Source organism: Eretmochelys imbricata, chromosome 2, assembly GCF_965152235.1.
Source record: "Eretmochelys imbricata isolate rEreImb1 chromosome 2, rEreImb1.hap1, whole genome shotgun sequence".
Lineage (NCBI taxonomy): Eukaryota > Metazoa > Chordata > Testudines > Cheloniidae > Eretmochelys > Eretmochelys imbricata.
Genome location: NC_135573.1, coordinates 107,475,839 through 107,497,968, shown reverse-complemented (window position 1 = coordinate 107,497,968; position 22,130 = coordinate 107,475,839). Strand labels below are relative to the sequence as shown.

The following is a 22,130-nucleotide window of genomic DNA, read 5'->3' as shown; positions in this document are numbered from 1 at the left end:
AGTTGAAGTTCTGCCCCTTAAAAAGTACTTTAAGAATTTTTCCTCTCCATTTATTATTAATTTCAAAAACCATTGAAGTGAAAGGGTTTATTACTATGGCAGCCAGTTTTGAAAGCAAGTGAAAATTGCATTCATGAGGTTAAGAAACAGCTTAATTTAAAACTGTTGAAAGTAGGTCTAATTTCAGACAGGTCAGGAAACCATGTTAGGAGCAAATTAGGGTGTTCCTCAATTCTATTACACCCTGAAGTCATTTGATGAAATGATCAATAGACTGCTAACTGATACTGTAATACTCTATTTTTATAACATTATGGACTCTTGCTGCCTGTTTTTGAAAGGTAACAATGAGAATTATAAATGCAACACTGCATTTATACTTTTTATTTAATATGTATATTATTCTTGTAAATCCGATATAATTTTGCTAGGACAAATCTATTGAAGTAGTTCTGATCTAAGATTATAATTACCTTCGTTTTATAGGGATTCTTTATACTTTAGGCTTCATAATTTTTCTTGTTACAGTGATGAAACAATTTAGCTCTTACATGCTGAATGATGTTCCCATAATACTTTACTGTGTCTGTGGCCCTTTGATGGTGACTTATCCAAGTACAAACTAAAGTATAATTAGTGTGATCTGATTGTTGGATATTAGTTTTTGTTTTAACGGCATCATTAATTTTACAATGACTTTCATATCCTAATTATTTCAGATGGTGTATTAATTTACATAGCCCAAAGGGCTTCACGGTGACAATGACATTTTCAGAACAGCATCCCTTCTTTCACATTCTCTCTATCATTATACTGTATCTTCATAACTAATTCATTGAATGGTCGCCTTATCCCATAATGAGTAATCAAACGGTCACATCATTGTATCCTTGTAAGTCAAGATGGAAAAGCAGGTTAACCCAAAAGGTTAGCCCTAATTGAGAACTGTGACAGAGAATTCAGCCCTGACCAATGCAATTTCAGAAGCATAAAGTTCCTCTTCAAGTCTTTTGGTTTGGGTGGTCTGGGTCTGGGTTTTGAATTTTGTTACCAGCAGCTTTAGACAGGAAATCTTTTGTTGTGCCAGGGATGAGAAGGAGGCTGGATGAAAAGAAAGAACCTTTTCAGTAGAAGATAGAGATGGATTTCTAAACAACAGTAGTATTTGCTTTAATTTGAGTGATTAAGTACCTTATATTTCCATGTCATCAAAATGCCATCCTTTGGGTGGCTCTCTGAAAACTAGAGACTTAATTCTGTTGTCTGAGACATATACTCCTAAATGCAGTAGGAACATTCAAAAAATTAGATATGGCCTAATTGAACATATTGGTTATCTATTAATATTAGACATTTCCAAAGTAATGAAGCAAACTTACTGAACCAGGACTCACATCAAGAGGTTTTTTTACATATAGTAACCATGTATACTTGAAGTATATAATGTAATATTAGGCTTTCATGCAGCATCCTCTATCATGTATTCAAACAGATCAAACCATTGCTGTTTCAGGTGAATCAGAATTATAGAAAGACTTGTTTCCCTTCTTAAAACCAAACAATCTCTCCCTAAATCTGAGATCTCTTGAAAGTATTTCTCTCAAATTACAGAATGAAAGAATTACTTTTAAAACTTGTGTTTTATCTCTGAGAACCTAAGGGTGTTCCTGAGGCCTGACACTTGGATTTATTTGACTTCATATTCAGTTCTCTTCTCTACTTTTGTTTCCAACACAAACTGTTCCTGTGAGGTTTTTTTTCGGAGAACTGTAAAAGAAAAGAGAGATTAATGCGCAGTACACCAATCTTGATCTCTTACTCCTAACTTTTCCTCATTAATTGTCTGTAATGCATCACATGGCAGGATTTCTTTCCCCCTGATTCACTCCTTCAGGTGCTAAAACACTGCATAGAGATGCAGAAATATTTTTGCTGACACACACTGATGCCAGGCCAGGTGGCTCCTATTAGCTCCAATCCAAGAGTATAACTGGAGTTGAAGTGACCTGTGAGCAGAAGGAACTGGAGAAGAAAAACTCTAGGAACAGTCAAGCTTCAGAGAAAACTTAGGCTGAAACTTTCTTGGTGGTGGTTGTTAACAATAAGGGGGTGTATTTGGACCATATCAAGTGTGCAGATACACTGGAGCAGGGTGGGAACTCCATCTGCTTACTGGGTCTTTTAGATAATTGTACCATGGTTGATCTTTCATCACAAAGGATCTCAAAGCACTTTATAAATGATCACAGTTAGAGCTTGCGATACCTTCTGGGATCAGTTCAAAACAGGTTCTCAGGTTTTTATGTCATAACCGATGTGTGAGTTTGTAGGCCCTGATCTTCAGAAGGGGTTGGCTCAAAATTAACATGATTTTCCTGTGTTTGAATATTGGACTTCTCTAAGATTCCATTCTATTCTAAGTCAACAGACAAGCTCCAAGTTCAGTGGGTTCATGCATCTTTGCTTTGGTTCACTGGAAATGGGACTAAACCTCAGTTTTGATGAACAACAAAACTATGACCTTGGGAAAATATATTTTTCCATATAAAAGTAAATATAAATTGTGAGTCAAAATACAAAATCAGACAATTTCCAGTAACAGGGAATTACAGAGGGTATTATTTTATTAGGCTGTAGCCTGCCAGAGTCCGATAGACACTCGGGCTAAGAGAAAAGGATTTTGTGTGTGCGTTTTTGCTAGATCATGAGAGCTCAACTAAAATGCAGCTCCTCTGTCTGAGAAACCAAGTGAAAATGGCTTATATCAGACTGACCCACCCGACAACATGGTGAACAGCAGACAACAGGAGTATAAAAGGTTATATCATTTGACTTTCTTTATGAGCTCAGTGTAAACAAACTCAGCTCGGACTCTAACTCCTCCTTGAACCATCGTCTTGAACAGTTCACAGATAGAGTAAAAAAGCTTTGCTGAATACTTTGTAGTCAAAAAATGTTCTAAGAAATCAGTGCTTTTAAGTAAACACATGTCAACCTCAAACTGAAGTAGTGAGTACTTTTGGAGTTACCCAAATGCTCTATACTGCATTACAATACAATATATATTAGTAAAAATTAGGGCTGTCAAGCAATTAAAAAAATTAATTGTGCGATTAATCGCACTGTTAAACAATAATAGAATACCATTTATTTAAATATTTTTGGGTGTTTTCTATATTTTGAAATATATTGATTTCAATTACAACACAGAATACAAAGTGTATAGTGCTCGCTTTTTATTTATTTTTATTACAAATATTTGCACTGTAAAAAAACAAAAGAAATAGTATTTTACAATTCACCTAATACAAGTACTGTAGTGCAGTCTCTTAATCATGAAAGTTGAACTTACAAATGTAGAATTATATACAAAAAACCTGCATTCAGAAATAAAACAATGTAAAATTTTAGAATCTGCAAGTCCACTCAGTCCTACTTCTTGTTCAGCCAATCGCTCAGACAAATAAGTTTGTTTACTTTTGCAGGAGATAATGCTGCCCACTTCTTGTTTACAATGTCACCTGAAATTGACAACAGGCGTTCTCATGGCACTGTTGTAGCCGGCATTGCAAGATATTTATGTGCCAGATGTGCTAAAGTTTCATATGTCCCTTCATGCTTCAGCCACCATTCCAGAGGACATGCGTCTAGGCTGATGATGGACTGTGCTCGATAACAATCCAAAGTAGTGTGGACCGGCACATGTTCATTTTCATTATTTGAGTCAGATGCCACCAGCCAGAGGTTAATTTTCTTTCTTTCTTTTTGGTGGTTTGGGTTCCACACCTCGTCCCTCTCAGATTTTGGAAGGCACTTTAGCTTCTTAAACCTTGGGCTGAGTGCTGTAACTATTCTCACATTGGTACCTTCTTTGTGTTTTGTCAAATCTGCGGTGAAAGTGTTTTTAAAATGAATTACATGTGCTGGGTCATCATCCGAGACTGCTATAAGATGAAATATATGGCAGAATGCGAGTAAAACAGAGCAGGGGACATTCAATTCTCCCCCAAGGAATTCAGTCACAAATTTAATTAACACATTTTTTTAACAAGCATCATCTGCATGGTAGCATGTCCTCTGGAATGGTGGCCAAAGCATGAAGAAGCATACGGATGTTTGCATATCTGGCATGTAAATACCATGCAATGCCGGCTACAAAAGTGCCATGCAAATGTCTCTTTTCACTTTGTGGTGACATTGTAAATAAGAAAAGGGCAGCATTATCTCCTGTAAATGTAAACAAACTTGTTTATCTGAGCGATTGGCTGAACAAGAAGTAGGACCAAGTGGACTTGTAGGCTCTGAAGTTTTATATTATTTTGTTTTTGATTGCAGTTATGTAACAAAAAAAGTCTACATTTGTAAGTTTCACTTTCACGACAAAGAGATCGCACTACAGTACTTGTATGAGGTGAATTGAAAAATACTATTTTTCTTGTTTACCATTTTTACAGTGCAAATATTTGTAATAAAAAAGTCCATTTTGATTTCAATTAAAACAGAATACAGTATATATAGGAAAATGTAGAAAAACATCCAAAATATTTAATAAATTTCAATTGGTATTCTGTTCTTTGACAGTACGATTAAAACGGTGATGAATCATGATTAATTTTTTTAAGTTAATCACGTGAGTTAACTGCGATTAATCAACAGCCCTGGTAAAAATAGTTGGAAGTGTAAACAAATCTAAAAGTGCCTGTACTTAAAAATAAAATTTTGTAACATGAAAAATCCATGTACTTTTTTGTCTAATGCTTCCGATGTTCAGGTTACAGGAACAGCAATATTAATGCTATTTAGTATTTGTATTGATGTGCGTCATCCCTGCTAGTGGAGTTATGTCAGCCCACTATGTACCAGAAAACTGACTAAGTCCCTCGCTACTCTCCCAAGCATAATTAAAAACCTGAGTTTTTGGAATTACAGAGGTGAGAGCTATAAACCTCCCAGCTAAATCTTGTTATTCTGAGAGAGTATAAAGGATGTAAATAAAACAACAGTCTGTGCACATAGGTACTTCTTCCCAAAATTAATAAAGTATGTGAATTTCACCAATTACTGTATTTGTTTTATTAAGAACAAGCTGAAATTGTCACAACTTTTTCTAATGCTACTAGGTTATATGACAGCTTTAATCTATCCTGTTCCTTAGCTAACATTACTGAATGTGCACTCAGTACGTTCTTCAACTTTTTATTATTACTGAGGTCACAAGTGGCCAGTAGTAAGTCATTTTTTAATTAAATACATTAATGCAAAGGCAGAATAAAGGCCACCCAGTTCACAACTATTTTAAGATATAAAGATGCTGAGTGAGAATATAGAACAGGCTTTAAATGCTAAAAGCACTTTAAGGGCTTGTCTACATAGACATTTAGTTCTTCTTTGAGTAAGGTTCTGATGAGTGCTCCACTTCAGGCTCACACCCTTTGTGCCTTTAATTGGAGATTTTTGGTAAAGTAGAACCTGAGAGTTATGAACACCTCGGAAATGGAGGTTATTTGTAATTCTGAAACGTAACTCTGAATAAAACGTTATGGTTGTTCTTTCAAAAGTTTACAGCTGAACACTGACTTAATACAGCTTTGTAACTTTACTATGCAGAAGAAAAATGCTGCTTTCCCTTTATTTTTAGTAGTTTAGTAGTTTTGGCCCACACATGAGCCCTGCACTTCCTTGTGCCATGCCCCAAGCCTAAATATGGTTACATGGGCAAACCACCCTCAGTTTCTTCTGCCTTGGCTTCAAGATGTGCATTAGCCTGCTTTATTAAAACTGAGACTCTCCAGCAGACCTCAGATCCGAGCCAGAAGACCCATCCCTGCACATCAATCTCTGAGTGAACACAAAAAGAAAAGGAGTACTAGTGGCACCTTAGAGACTAACCAATTTATTTATTAGTCTCTGAGGTGCCACTAGTACTCCTTTTCTTTTTGCGAATACAGGCTAACATGGCTGCTACTCTGAAACCTGAGTGAACACAGACCTCCATCAACTTTAGCACGTTCATGTGGGTCTACCTAAGGCAAATCCAGAGAAGACCCATAGAAAGTGGAGCCATTCTCTGCAGGAGACTACCTCAAAAAGACTTCAGTCCCCACAAAGCAAGACCACTGCAGAGACCTCTCGATCCACTCTGGATACAGTTGAGGCTCCAGACACTCTTGGTACCGATCCTATGTCTAGAGCTCTGGGCTCATCTGAGAAAAAGAGCAACAAGCATGCGTTGGTACCAAGACCTTTGGTACTGCAGAAGCAGGACACTGCATCAATGAAGCATTCCGTCTCTAAGAGAACAGTACCCACAGCTCCTTCAGTTCTATCTGCATCAAAATCAACCACTAAGAAGGCCTCGGTACTAGGAAGACACACTTCTCATATGGTCTCGATGCCTCTCCAGGCATCCTTATCAGTACCAACTACTTTAGCAAGAAGGGACTTTTCAGAATGACTTATATCCTCAATACCAAAAATGGAATGGTGCCCTGTCCTTCAAACCTCCCCCCAGTACACAGAAGTTCAGATTCTCCCAGAACTTGCTTGTTTTGGAGGAATCAAAAACTCCCATTTTAGTGGTTATCAAAAGGTTATCAGTATCAAGACAGGCACAGTTTCAGAGATGGGATATTTCCCTGGTACTGCTTGATTCTCCAACACCTTCAGAGAGTTCTGGGGCTCCCTCTCTTCCAATTCACATGTCTCAATCTAAGATTCACCTGCTCTTCAGACAAGGGATTTCCCACCTGAGACTTTTGAAAAGAGGGGAGCGTTACACCAATAATGAACCTGTGTTCCACCGAACTGGTTTGAGCACCAGTGGATGCCACCCCCAATTACTTTTGGACCACCCTCCCCCCACAGTAGCCATACTGGGATCCTTTGCCTGCATATCAGCAGTAACTTTTCCATACTCCTAATCTTTCTTCTGGGGACTACCAGGAAAGATGCTCCCATACTCAAACTATCCCTCCTCCTCTACCTCAGGCACGAGAATCCTTTGAGAAGCAAAAGGCCAGGGAAGATAAAGAGGCTACTCTTGAAACAAATACTTCTTCGTCTTCCCCAGATGGATCAGTTATGCCTCTCACACAAACTATGGCAGATGACCTCAGCTATTTCCAGGAATTAATTAAACACATTGCAGATTCCCTTGGAAGATGTCAGGGAGTTGCAACATAAGTTGCTCAATATCCTTCAGTGCACTCTCTCTACCTGAGTTGCCCTGCTTATTAATAAGCCCCTGTTGGATCATGCCAAATCCATCTGGCAGACCCCTGTGATAATACCACCACCGTGTAAAAGGTCCTGGCTAAGAACCCTAAATTTTTGTTCAATACTCATCCAGCACTGAATGCCCTGTTTATGAAAGCAGTGAATGAGTGTGGCAGACAACACCATATGAAGGCCACACCATATGTTAAGAACCAAATATGCCTTGATCTGTTCGGCAGAAAAACCTATTAATCCTTGACTCTTTAATTTAGGATTGTGAACTATTGAGCTGTCATGGCAACGTACAATCACTCAAATTATGCCAAATTTACCACCTTTATTGAGCATCGGCTGACTGATCAGTGTGACCAGTTTCAGGCTATTATTAACAAAGGTCAACTGTTAGAACATCTCTGCAGGACTCGTTAGATGCAGCTGTCACTGTCACTTGATCTGTCTCTACAGTAGTGGTCATGCAGAGGGCATCCTGGCCCAGCTGTCTGGATTCCTAAGGGAGGTTTCCAAAACACGGTTGAGGACCTTCCGTTTGATGGCCTCAGGCTATTTGCTGAATCCTTGCCTACCCTTAAGGATCCAGAGCCACGTTGAGATCCCTGGGGATTTACACACCTATAAACAAATGGAAGTTTAGTAGATCCGAAACGGCTCAAAAATCCCACACCACTTAATTCTCAGGATTCCAGAGACCTTATTAACCATCCGGGAAGAAGTCAAGGTTCCGGAAGAAGAGACCACCTGCTTCCTCTACATCTACTACTGAGCCCTTATCATCTAAGTATCAGTTTAGATGGGCTGGCTAAGGGCATGGAACAACTCCACAAGAACAAACTGCATCTACACCATTCTATCCACCTTCCACCTTTTGGAGACCATCTCTCCCACTTTCTATCTGCTTGGGAGAGAATCACATCAAATAAATGGATGTTGGAGGTTATGAGATTGGGGTACACTATCCATTTTACCTCTCTCCCATATACCCACCCACCCCTTTTCCTGTCCCTTTTCAGGGACCCCTCTCATGAGTACCTCTTAATGCAAGAAATTGACTCCCTTGTGTCAATAGGTGCTGTAGAACCACGTCCATGTCAGCATAGAGGGCGGGGTTTTTATTCCAGCTGTTTTTTTGTCCTGAAGAACAATGGAATGGTGGAGACTGATTTAGATCTGAGACTCCGTAACTGTTTTGTGAAGTCACAAAAATTCAGGATGGTGTCTCTTGCAGCTATAATTCCATCATTAGAAGCAGAGGATTAGTTTTTGGGTCTTGACCTTCAGGATGACTGTTTTCATATTGCAATTAATTCATCTCATAAACAGTCCCTTCTTTTTTAAGTAGGTCAGGATCACTTTCAGTATTGAGTGCTCCAGTTCGGCCTTTTGCCTGCCCCAAGAGTGTTCTCAGAAGTGCTGGAGCAGCTTACCTTCGACATCTGGTGATAATCATTTTTTCATAACTCAGCGACTGTCTTCTCAACAACCAGTCTTACAATGTAGCTTTTGATGCCATAAAGATGATGAGATCTCTGTTCTGCGAGCTGTTTGCAGCTCAACATTAAAGAAATCCACTTTGAGCATGGTACGAAGAATAGAGTTAATATTAATGCTATATCAGACAGGGCTTATCTTCCCTACAACAGATTCTCAGTGTTAGCAAATCTCGCCTCAAAGATTTAAATCAGCCCACAAACATCAGTAAGTTGTCTTCATTTACTTAGACTCATGGCAACCTGCACCTTTGTGGAACTATATGCCAGGCTATGCCTTGGATGTTTCCAAGGCTGACTCAGGACTGTTTATACACGAAACAACCACTGCCTGAGCAAGTTGGTGTCGGTCCCAGATCAGGTATGAGACACACTCAATCAGTGGAAGGACCCAGACATTTTATGTGAGGGTATTCTGTTTGTTCAGCCTCCTCCCTCTATCACTGTAATTACAGATGCATTCCTGATAGGGTGGAGAGGGCATTTGAGGACCCACACCTCTCAGGGTAAATGGTCTGCCCAGGTGACACACCTGCACATCAGCTTTCTCGAGCTGAGGGCAGTCAGGAATGTCTGTATCCTCTTTTTGCCTATAATCAGAAGCAGGTGCATAAAGATCCTGACAGACAACATAGCTTTCACGTTCTATATCAACGAATAAGGAGGGGCCTCATCTCCTTCCCTTTGTGCTGAAGTATTAAAGCTCTGGAACTTATGAATAGCCCCTTGCATCCATATTTCAACAGCTTACCTTCCAGGGATATAAAACAGGTTAGCAGGCAAACTCAGCAGGTACTTCTCCCAGGACAGCAAATGGAAGTTGGATTATCAGATTCTCAGTCTCTCAGTTTAATCTTTGTGATTTGGGGAATTCCAAAAGTAGACCTCTTTGCCACTGTGACCAGCAGGAAATGCAAACATTTTTGCTCAAGGGGGAATTGAGTTTTCCCTTTTGAAAAGACATCTTCCTTGTTCCATGGACAAGAGGCCTTTTATATGTTTCCCCCAACGCCCAGATTCTGAAAGTGATAAACAAGATCAAGCACCACAAAGCCCAGAACAATATTCATAGTCCCAACGTGGTCCAGACAAATAGAGTATCCTTACCTGTTTCACATAGCTGTTTGTCAGGCATTCAGCTTTCCATTCATTCCTCATTTTCTTTGCCAAGATACCATTTGAACTCTTCACTCCAACCCGAAGATTCTTTGTCTCAAACTTGGCTCCTTGATGGTTCACAGGACTAGCATCTATTCGTTCTAAGGAGCTACAACAGGATTATTGAACAATAGGAAAGAGTCCATGAGATGCACTTTCCTTCACAAGTGGAAAAGGTTAAGCCTTTGGTGTGTCCAGAGAAATGTTCACCTGCTCACTCTTCCCTCTTGTTTGTCCTTGATTACCTCCTGGAGCTAAAAAAAACAGGATTGTCTATAAGCTCAATCAGTGTTCACTGATGGTTTTAACAGCCTTTCATTCTCAAGTCTTCATCTTACAACTGTAAGGGTTCTCAGAGGATTGGGGAACCTATTCCCCCAAGTTAAGGAACCCACTCCTATCTAGGATTTGTATTTACTATTTAGATGCCTTATGGTGTGTCCCGTCCCCACCCACCCCCCTTTTGAGTCAATGGCCACCTTTTTCCTCATAAATTTATCTCAGAAGACAATTGTTTTGGTAACTAGCACCTCTGCTCACAGGGTGGGGAAATAGGGATTCTAATGGCAGACCCTCCATTTACAGTATTTTTAAAGGACAATGTCTCATTATGCTCATACCCTAAATTTTTGTCGAAGATGTCCAAGTTTCACATCAACCAAGTTATCCATCTTTGGTTTTTTCCTCAAAGCCACATAAGTCCATAGAGGAACCCATTTTACAAACTGCAGATGTTAGCCTTTTATTTGGACAGAACTAAGGCTTAGGAAATCACCCAGCTGGTTTGTGACTGTTGCAGATAGGTGTAAAGGTTCAGTGATTTCCACCCAGAGACTTTCCAGGTAGATTTCTGATTATGTTATATTGTGTATGACACTGCAGACATACAGCCTCCTCCTAGGATGTTGGCCCATTCCACAGGATCTACATCAGTGGCATTACTCAAGAGTGTTCCTATTGTAGAAATTTGTAAGGCTCTCACTCAGACTTCCATACATACCTTTCCAAGCACAATGTAGCAGTCCAGACTTGTAGTTCAGGTGCTGCCATTGGAAATGCACCATTGTCTTCAGTCTTGGACTTGGCTCCGAAGCCCCCGTCTCCAGGTGAGGGATACTGCTAGTAGCCACCGGAAGTGGAGCACCTATAGGGACAGTACTAGAAGAAGAAGGAGAGGTTATTCACCTCGTGCAGTAACTTGAGTTCTTCGAGATGTGTCCCCCTATGAGTGCTCCACTACTTGCCCTCCTTCCCATCTGCTCCAGAGTTTCCTCTAAGGACTTCATGGTAGAGAAGGAACTGAGGGTGGTTCACCCGTGCATCCCTATGTATCCTTGGCGCAGGGCACAAAGAACCATAGAGAGAATGTGTGAGCCAAAAGGGTATTACTACCAAAAAATTCCAATTAAAGGCGCAAGGGGCATGAGCTCATCTGAAGTGGAGCACCCATAGAGGGACATATCTCAGACAACTCCAGTTATTGCACAAGGTTATTGCTCTCCTTTGCAGCCAGCTGGAGTCTGACTCTACCCTGCACTAACCTGTGGAACACTAAGTGTCCCTGTGGACCATGCTCACCAAGTTCCTTCATGGGCTTTGATCTGCTTCTGTTTCAAAGTGGGATAGATCAAAGTGCACCAAGGAACTGTTAGGGTGCGTAAGGAACAGTGTGGCAGGTTAATGCAGGGTAGATTCATATCCCAGCCTACTGCAAACTAAATGTTCATGTAGACAAGCCATTGGATTGTACAAGAATCAAAACATGGAGAACCTGATAAAATTGTAAACACACTTTTACAGCATCCGGGGTAAAACATGCAGATGAGCCATTTCCAGAGGTGCACCTTGGTCCCTCCTGTTCTGTCCCTGTGACGCACAATACTTTAGTCTCCTGAGGACTTTAATACTTTGGTCTAATTCCAGTTGTTGGGTTTTGGATGGCGTTGGTGGCCTATGATATACAGGAGGACAGACTAGATGATCTGGTGATCCCTTCTGGCCTTAAACCCTGTCATTCCATATTTCATACCAGACCTGGCAGAGTTCCCCACCCCGTACGGTACAATGCTCTTTCTGCTTTCTTTTCCAAATGAAGTATATTCATTTGTACTTAATCTTCTCTTAACGACACATTCACAATACTCACGGTAAATAGATACTACTGAAGCATAAATGCTAAATCAAAACATAGCACAATACAGGAAAACTGGGTACCTGTGTATGACACCTACTGTATAGATTATTGGTCACCAGGAAAGGAGCTTTGTCTAGTGATTAAACCGCAGGACTAGGAATTAGGTAATCTGGGTCTTCTTCCTGGTTCTGACACTGACTTGCTGTGTGATCATGGGCAAGTCACTTAACCTTTCTGTGCATTGATTTACTTAGATTTAAGATAACAAGGGTGTTGTGAGACTTAATTTATTCCTGTTTGTAAAATGCTTTGAAATTCTCAAATATAAATTGCCAGATAGGTGCAAAGTAGTAGTAGTATCATGTAGCAAGATCATTTTACGAAAAGGATCTTTATGAATGTATATCTATCAAACTGATAATTCTTTCAAAGTCTGTAATCTGTTCCTTGGAAAGGTGGTAAAAGTGATGCCTTGATTGTCAGGAATTCTTTAACCTTCTGAACCAGTCAACAAGACATTTACCTCATGTTTCTCACAGGAAGGGGCACTGAGGATGCTGTAACACAATCAGAGGTTCTGTCATAGGACGACAGGGGGGAAGGGCCAGATGTATAATTCTCAATAGCCTAAAAGGAACAGATTATACCACTTCTTCTCAGAAAGTGCCTTGTGGAGTGAAAAGAAAAGTGGCTACTGTGATGCCTTTTTAATTTAAATGAAATAACACAAAGGGGTATTTAATCCAAACATAGCAATTTCTGAAAGATTAAATCAGCCAAGGTCACGAGGTTGTAATATTCCTTTTCCCTAAAAACACCTCATATGTTTATCATTTTCAGTATCTCTCCTGTGTTTTTCTCTTACTTTCTTCTTTTCTACTCCTGATGAGAAGCTTCAGTATTAACTAATTTCAGTAATATTTCTTCAAAGGGTTTCAAAAAGGTGGGAGAAATGAGTTGAATGAGTAAGCCCCAGAATCCCTGCTAAATTGTAAAACAACAGAAGAGACTCGCATTGATCCAGCTTCTCTGATTTTACAAGGAATTATGTTGCCTAGAACCAGTGAGATTATATGTGTTTGACAGGAACTGATTATGTTTGCACATGAACGTTTTTTAAAAGGTCTAATGTGGCCAACCAACAGAGTGGAAGAATTACCTGTGTCAGTCTTAGCAACATATTGATACTAAAAAGCATTTTTGATGAGCTTATTAAGTCTAATCACTGACTGCTACATAATGATAGACTGTGCCACTGTGAGCAGATTCTTCTGCAGTACAGGAGGCTGGGAGGAATGGGACATAGCTTTTTCACAATGGCAGTTTGTTTGTTGGGAGCACTGGTTTCTGTGGCAACCAATATCATCACACTGTTTTCTTACGCTTCTCCCGATTATGCTTTATCCATCTCTAGTTTATAGTCTTACACTTAGATAGTAAACTCTATAGTGCAGGAACCATATCTTTGAGTGTGTCTGAACATCACCCTGGAGGGGCAAATTCCAGCATAAGGAGATTTACCCATGCTAGCTGTGATTGAGCCAGTGCACTAAAAATAGTGTAGCCATGGTGCTGTGAGTGGGGTTAGCTGCCCTAAGCAAATACCCATCCAAGACGCTATGTACATACTTGGGGCAGGTAGTCCCTCCTGCCACTCTTGCCACTATGGCTACACTCTATTTTTAACAGTAGCTTGATCAGAATTGTGACAGATATGTCTCCTCAAGCTGGAATTTATACCTCCATCTAGAAGTGAAGACAGACCCTTTGTTACGTTTGTAAAGTGAAACTGCAGCCTCTAGGCACTATCATAATACAAAGAAGAGTAGGATATCAGAAAGGTAGCTTTAGTATTTTAGATTTTGCAGTTTCAGTGTCTATATTCACAGGAAGTTCAGGATTGAGATGAAAAGATGTAAGGTCTGTCCTACCTTGTGAACTCTGGTATGTGTAAAGAAAAAATAAAAATCTAAGAATTTAAAATCCTAACTATATGTACTATAAAAGAATATCTGAGTGAAAAAGTGAATATGGGGGATCACATAAAGGTCAGCACAGGAATAAAAGTGCCAGAGTTAAGGCTGCCTGGGCAAACTCATTTCAGCCCCCTTGTGTGTGTACATTATCAAAACAGAAAAATTGAACAGCTCCTCATTAATTGAGAACCATACGTTCTGTGCACTGAATGAGTTAGAGTTCATGTGGAAAAAAATTATGTGATCATATAATTAAAAACTGTATCATATCATGCATACATACATACAAGGAGTCCAAAATTAATTCTGGCATTTCCTAACTAGCAAAGCTCCCCACCAACATATTCCACACCCCAGTCCCATTCTGCTTACCTTGCCAGTCCCAGTGTTCACCGCTCTGGCTTCTCATTCCAGTCCCAGTCTCTCTGCCCAGTCTTACTCCTCCAGACTCCCCATTCCAGTCTCCTTGTCCAGCCAATCCCAATTCCTCCCCTTACGGCTCCTTATCGAACATGTATTTCTGACCCACTCCCCTCCCCCACATCCACATTCCTGTTTCCACCAGCTGCTAGTCCCAATCTACCTACTGGGCTCCTTATTCAGTTTCCCACTCTCTTTACCCAGCATGTCCCAGTTCTCTCCTAGCTCCTTATCAGATCTTTTCATTTATTCATAAAAATTCAGCCTGAGGCAGACACACAGCATGGACAATTTCAGAGAGGAGTAGGTTGATGGGAGTTGAGGGCTTAGGAGTGTGGCAGCTATATTGACAGAAAGAAAAGGCCAGATCTTGGAAATGTTATGGAAGAAGAAGCATCAAGATGTGGCTGCAGTCTTGACGTGTGGGGCTAGGGCAGGGCAGAACAAAAATTGATCTTCATAATGGACAATGAATCTCAGAGAAACTGTTAGATCTGAGAGAAACTGACACACTGTAGCTTAAAATCAGTCTCTGCATGACCCCTCATTATCAAATAAACATTTTGTTTGTGTTTGTCCACAGGCAAGCTTCTAGTGGTAGTCATGACCTGAGTTGACCGGGTCAGATTCAGTGATTTGGATGTTATCTATGGATAATAAGACAGGTTTACAGATTGCAGTCTATTTGTACGATGCTTTCATTAATTTATTTTCCTTCTGGAATTGAGTAAGAATCAAAGCATATTACCAAAACGTGGTGAGGCTCCCTCTGTTCCTTCTACTGAGAACAAATATATATAAATTATATATTTTACCCTCTGTCCAATTCTCTCCCCCTGCCCTTCCTACGTACGTAATGAAAAGAATAAACAAAGTGAAATTCCTCTTTCAAAAGGGCCTTGCTGTTTTGGTTATTTTTCAAGACTTCCCATTTCTTGTAATGAATAGGCAAACTTTAACCTAGCTTTGAATGGGCATCTGGAATCAGTCAGTTCTTAGGTTAGAGGATGGTGAGATTTTACAGATGGAAACATATGGCACATCAGCTGCCCCAAACACACTTAAGTTAGGGAACTGAAAAGTTGCAACAGAAACTACTTTTTTTGCATTCATTTTTTTCTGTTTCCAACTAGATAGCACTGCATGTTACTTGAGATGCACAATGGCAAGGATGCCACATGTTGTTAGCATTGTGAGGATTATGTAATGACATTTGGAAAAAGATAATTTATTTATATGCAGATTATTTCCAACTCTTAAGATCATAACCTGGCCTTAGGGAAAAAGCCTATAGAATTTGGTAGAGATTAAACATGTGGGGCTCTATAAAAATGTGTAATGGGGTTGTATAGAAATTACTTCTATAAATCTATAGAATCGAATAAGAAATGTTACCCTTTTTTTCATTTTTATAACTATCCAGTAGAATTTGATAGCAGGGATATGATTTTCTAATATATTCTGTAGGACCTTTTTGTAATTGTTTGCTTTGAAAATAATGAAAATGCTTCCAAAATATAAGAGCCACAAACAAGTGTTTGTGGTTCAAATAGCATATGATGCATAATGCATATTTTAACATTTTTTCTTTTAATTTTTCACATATGCTGCTTGTGCGTGATTATATAAGATCTCTGTTTTTTGACAAAGTGGTACAAGTGTGTATGTAGTACAGCAGCGGTTCTCAAACTGTGGGTTGGGTCCCCAAAGTGAGTCGCGAACTCCTGGCATTAGACTTGATGGGAGTCAGGGCTGAAGCCAAAGTCTGAGCCCCACTTCCCAGGGGTGAAGCCCTCAAGCTTAGGTGCCCCCCAGGGAAGCGGGACTTGGGCTTTGGCCCCCTTGCCTGGGGTGCTGGGCTCAGGCTTCGGTCCCCCTTCCCGGGGTCGTGTAGTAATTTTGGTTGTCAGAAGAGGGTCGCGGTGCAATAAAGTTTGAGAAACCCTATAGTACTGCATGGTTGGAATAAAAAAATCAGCAGTCTAATTTATCTTGAGATATATTCAGTCAAATAATTTTTTACTGTAGTTAGCTAACACTTAAAGTTCTAACAATACTCTGAACCATAAAAGAAATTTGCATATAAGAAATGTTTTGAATCCGTTAAAACCTCAGCTCACAGCTGAAGGGAAGCTATCAGGTCTTTGTTGATAAACATGAAGTGAGATCTTACCCCCCCCCCAAAAAAAAAAAAAAGCTAGGCTGTGACTGACAGATGCCAAACCTTCGGTTTTGATGTATGTATTTCAGTCAGGGACTAGAGCATCAGAAAGACAGCAATCAATGTGGCTGTACAAGAGCATGCAAAATATATTACTCTTGGCAGTTGTCAGGGCAGAATTATTCAGAAAATAATCTGAAATGCATTTGATCATATGCTAGATGGTTTAATAATTTATATTATACCTTATTAGCAAAGTCTTGTGTTTACTTTGCTGTTGCCAAAATAAGATGAAAGACTTAATTCAGTGGAAATACAAGATGCTGGACTCACAGTGGCTGTTTTTGCATTTGTGTTTGATAATTTCTTCCCACTTTTTTCCCCTTCTCTCTCTCATTAGTGGGAGCAATATTTCTATTAATTATGAGCTTACCAACAGTTTTAATTCTGAACTGCTTGTGTGTGGAAAATAATATCAAGGCTCAGTTATGGCACACAACTTTTTATACATATGCTACATGATTTTAAAAGCATAATAAAGTTGCCTGTGTATTTGATCCAAATGTTTTTCAGATGAAAAACAGGCTCTTGTCTAGCTTTATTCCTATTGAGTTTCACTTGATTGCATTATACAGTACTTTTTTGCAATTCCTGCAGTTTCTGAAGATCCATTCAAACTAGATTTAAGGAAATGTTATACTTCCACTGGATGCAGATTATGTACGGTGAAAGTTAGACCAACTCAGAATCTTACATATGTGCCTTGAAGATTTTCTTTGAAGTAAATCCATGTTTGATCAAGATTCTCACAAACAAGACACTATGGTATATCCCACCATATAAACTTAGTGCAATGCAGGATTGTAAGTGAGCTCAGTAATCAGACTTATTGGAATCGTGCTGTCAAATACAAGTGAGATTCTTATCCCCTTCCAATCTATCCATGCGAGATAAAAGGGCCAGAGTGGCAGGCCTAAAAGGACCCTAATAACCTGGGTTTTGATTGGGGGAGATTTCCCCTCGCAAGTCGTGGTGTTGGGAGTGTGTGGGGGTTGGGGCTGGGAATAGGAGGGATGTGTCTGCGGCCGGCCATCATACACAGCAATGCAGATCATAAATTGTTTTCATTGTTTGCACAGTCTACCTAACCGACAGTATGAAAAACACCTAATATTTTATGTGGCCATGAAAAGAAATGATTTGCCTCAGATGAGTAGAATTTTGAACACGTGCAGTCTGAGGCGAAGAGAGGTTTTCCTCCAACTTTGACCAATCTTAAAAACGAGTATATTACTGGGTAGCTTGTTTCAGATAAATAAAAACCTTAATAATAGGTTTTCTGTGGTTTCCAGTTTATTTTGCATGTAAGGGTTAAGTAGCTTTGACTCTTGAAATAAAATAGCTGTAGCCAATTATTAGTTTTTTAGATTCCTTAGGAATAGATTTTAATTATTCTACCTATCAGTACAGAGCAATATCCGTCAACACATAAAATATTTTGTGGTGAAAAGCGAACACGTTCTTCACAATGTAGTGATGCAGTCCTGGAATCCTTTAGTTTTCATGCTTTAACTGGAAAGCACTATGTCCCAATATACTTGTCGACTTATTTCTGCTTCCTTCCTGACAATCTTTCACCTACTGTACATGTAGCAAGTCATCTTCATTTCACAGGTTACATGGTCAGTAATCCTCCAACTAGCATTGCGTGCACTCTGAATTAACAACACCTCAGATGTTAAAGCACTTACCTGAGGCTGTCGTTTTGCCCCTTTGATATTAGTTTATCTAAGCAGTTATAATAATTTTCATTCCACAAATACTATAACAGTATTTAATCCTGGAGTGGATAAAGGAAGCAGGCTGCAAGTCAACTATTTAGGTTGTGCTGTCCCACTTAGATGTGGGCAGGCACCTTCAGTTGGTAATATTTGTTGTATTGAGTCAGGAGCTACATTAGCCGTGGACAAACATGCACACAACCTTGTTACAGCTGCTTAGGAATGTACTGTATGATTGTTCAGACAGGCACTTGGTAGTACAAGTGGAAAGCAAAGGTAATGATGCCCAGGTAGAAAAAGTGAGGGGCAAAAGGTGACTCTCCAAAAATATTTTAAAATGGGAGATTTCAAGAAGTTAAAATCCAAGTGGTTCATTGCAATTTATTAAAGAAATTCTTGAAAGAAAGAAAATGAGTCTAGGAAAAAATGTAACATAAACCAAGCATAAGCCAAAATAAACAGAATGAAAAAATTAAATGTTATGACAACATATTAGTAAACCTTTTTTGTTTTATACTGTTTTCCATCATTTACACCTTCTTGCTGATGTATTCTGATGGCATTTAAACAGACACTGATTTTTAACCATAAAACTCTGTTGAACTAGATATGTGTTGCAGTAGGAACACTTCCGTTAGCTTTACGTCTGAATGGTAAAATTAAGCCTGAAATGGCGACTCAGCGTGCCTAACCATGCTACAGTATAGATCCTGCCGCTAGTGAGAACTGTTGGTGCTTTTAATCACGTTGACAGTGGTAATAGCAGCCCTAGCAGGGGACCTTGAGACTCAATATGAACAAGAAGGTGAGTGTTTTAGCACAGCTGCCTCGTGAGGGTCAGGGGGAAAGTGCTGGGGGAGGACTTCAGAACATCACTGAGATAGCACACCAGGGATAGACACAATGATTGACATTTGCAGGGCCCTGCTGTGGAAAAAATGGCAACGTTGTTGTTTTCCTGTATTGCTAGCTATACAGTCCCATTTGAAGGAACCAAAGAGTGGGAGGGTAGCAAAACAAAAAAAGACACCCTCCCAAACAACTTCTCTTTGACATTGTTGCCAAGCAATTTGTCTGTGCTGTTAACAGTTTTATTGATTTGGAAATTAATTTCACTGAAGAGACTGACTCGGTATGGCATCAGCACAAGTTCTTCACCATATCTGAGAAATGAACGAGATAAACAAGAAGAATTCAAGATGCAGTACAGACTGAAGTATTGTTTGACTTTAAAAGGGACATTATTACTAAGGGGAGATTTCCTTTGTACTTGATATACATCATCAAATGTAATTAGCATGCAAGCTTAATCTAATTCCTGCATTTCTCCACAGGAGTTCAGATATGTGCTGGAAAATGGCTTGAATTTGAAAGCATGCCCTTCTGCTGGAATCCAAGAAAAAGCATCATTGAGTTCCAGGAAGGTGATGCAACTTCCTTGGCAGCAAGAAGGAGGTGGACTGAAGATGCTGTCTGTCAGCCTGGCTTTACTGGCAATTCTTGTTACTTTTTATTATGGAGGTGTTTAAATAGAACACTGAACTGAATGAAGCTTTTGTGAACAAAAATAAAGTGCTGATTAAAATCTTCAGAGGAAATCTATTTAAAAAACAGATGTAAACTGAGCAATAATTTGTACTCACCCTAAGCCTTTCCTTTCATCCACAGTTTAAGTGAGATGCATCCTGCCCCTATTTGCATGCTGTGGTTATTTTATCAAGAGCAGGAAAATGGGTTGTCACATCAGACTTTTTCTCTTGTAGATTTTTTTTTCTTTTTAAAGAAAAAGCAGGTGATTGCTTATTTGTCTTTTACGTAGCTGCGGGTAAATGCATATGTAGGAAACCCATTAAATTGTTAAGGAATGTTTTCTCTGAAGAAGTATTGATCTTGGGATGCTGAGCATTTGAAGCTGCCTTAAACCTTTTTCTTGATGCTTGTCTTTGTATATTAAAATCAAATATTCAGTAGTAGAACTGTTCGACCATTGCAATTTGTCATCTGTCACCGCTGGTGTGTCAGCCATGTCTGAAGTAATTTTTGGCCTACAACAAAGAAACATCAGTAGCTCAGCCTCCTAACTAGGAACATTAAAGAACATACTCACTTTGTTCTAAATATATGAAAAAAGAACTGTTACACAGAAATAATTTGAACACTTTTGTTTGTTATTGTTGAGTGGGAAATTCATGAATTTCTGTAAAAGGCAAATTTAGTGTGATCAGCATAGGCCTGACCCAACGCCCATTTAAATCAATGTGAATCTTCCCGTTCTCTTCAGTGGGCATTAGATCAGGCCTTATATAAGTAATGTGAGAATACTTTGTTATTGGGGAAATAACATTTCACATACACCACAAATTGTTGTTTGTTCTTTTTAACTCTATTCTTTTCAAGGAGGTAGCATTATCTAGTGGATAGAGCACTGGATGTTTTCAGGAAGTCTCCGCTCCATTCCCAGCTCTGCCAGTGAACCTGCTGCATGACCTAGTTCAAGTCAGTTCCCTTCTCCATGGCCTCACCCAAGCTGTCTATCTTGTTTAAGCTCCTTGGGTCAGGGACAGTCTCTGATTATGTATTTGTACAGTGCCTAGCACACGGGCCTCAGTCCTGGTTGAGTTCCTAGATACTAATGTAGTACAAATAAATAATAACTTGAGTAAAAATGTTGTGTACCTTTCAAAGAAACATAATTAAAGCGAGGATTCATAATAGTTACAGATAATTAAACAGGAAGATCCATCATTAGTCTTTCAGAAAGAAACATGCTTGTCTTCAGAAAATATGAATTTGTAATGACTACAAACAAGATCCAAGATTGCCAATTTCAAGGGCTTTAAAATTGTGAGAGGTTTTTTTATAAGTTGGATTGTTATTTGTTTTGCAGACTTGAGCCTCTTGAAATTTTGAGCAGATTTTGAGATTTTGTTTCAGTGAAACGAGCTCTGTTCACCTTTTGAGGCTTTTCTCCACAACTATGAGGGCTAGAAACTTCCTTTAAAAAAATGAAAGCTGAAATTCTCACTGAAACACTTGATTCCAGGAGCTGAGGCATGCAGAAAAACACCAGATATTATGAGAGTCACAATAAAATTGCAAGAGTATTGCTATCATCAATAAATCAGGAAAAATGTCATCTTGTAGAAATAAGATATACAAATAAATTCTACCCTCTACCCACTTTTAAGAGTCCATTGTATCCATATCTTCTCTCCAGCTCTCCACCAGAGTACCTTGTAAATAAACTGTTATCTTTGTACAGATTTCCAAAAATGCATACCCATAGTTCATGCTGTTTATCCTTAATATGCTTGTGGATAAATTAACAGGGTGGATTCCTGGCCCCATTGACTTAGTTGCAGCCAGAATTTCATCAACAACTTTTTATAATCTCAGAATTTTTGCAAAAAGAAATGCATCTCAGCAGAAGGTAGGAGAAAATGGCTGCATATACTGTGGTTCTCAAATCAAGTCTTCCAAAGTAATTTGGAAGTCCTTAAATAATCAGTATGTTTCCATCTTCCTTTTGACTTTGAGGGGTTTCTCTTACACATTCTATTATAGAACATTCTTTATTTGCCTGATTTGTGGCTGGTAAACTTTGGGTATAGATCAAGGATAGATAAACCAATTCTAATCAAATAAGAACTCAACTGGGCTTTCAGGCAAAACACAAACTGAATCCCAATTGTTTGCTACTTGAGGCTACCATTGTAGATTAATGATAAACTTCAACTAGTGCAACTCTATTTTATGGAGCAGGTCAGTGTGAGTACGTTA

The 22,130-nt window shown here is 39.2% G+C and overlaps 1 protein-coding gene across 2 annotated transcripts in view; it reads left to right on the top strand.

The window, feature by feature from the left end:
* Positions 1 to 20,326, top strand: part of CDKAL1 (CDKAL1 threonylcarbamoyladenosine tRNA methylthiotransferase) — a 652,485-nt gene extending 632,159 nt beyond the window's left edge. For both annotated transcript variants that reach the window (XM_077810573.1, XM_077810572.1), the window contains one exon: positions 19,685 to 20,326. In XM_077810573.1, the coding sequence (XP_077666699.1) occupies positions 19,685 to 19,879 (195 nt within the window). In that variant the 3' untranslated portion in view covers positions 19,880 to 20,326. The remainder of the gene's footprint in view (positions 1 to 19,684) is intronic.
* The last annotated feature ends 1,804 nt before the right edge of the window (positions 20,327 to 22,130 follow it).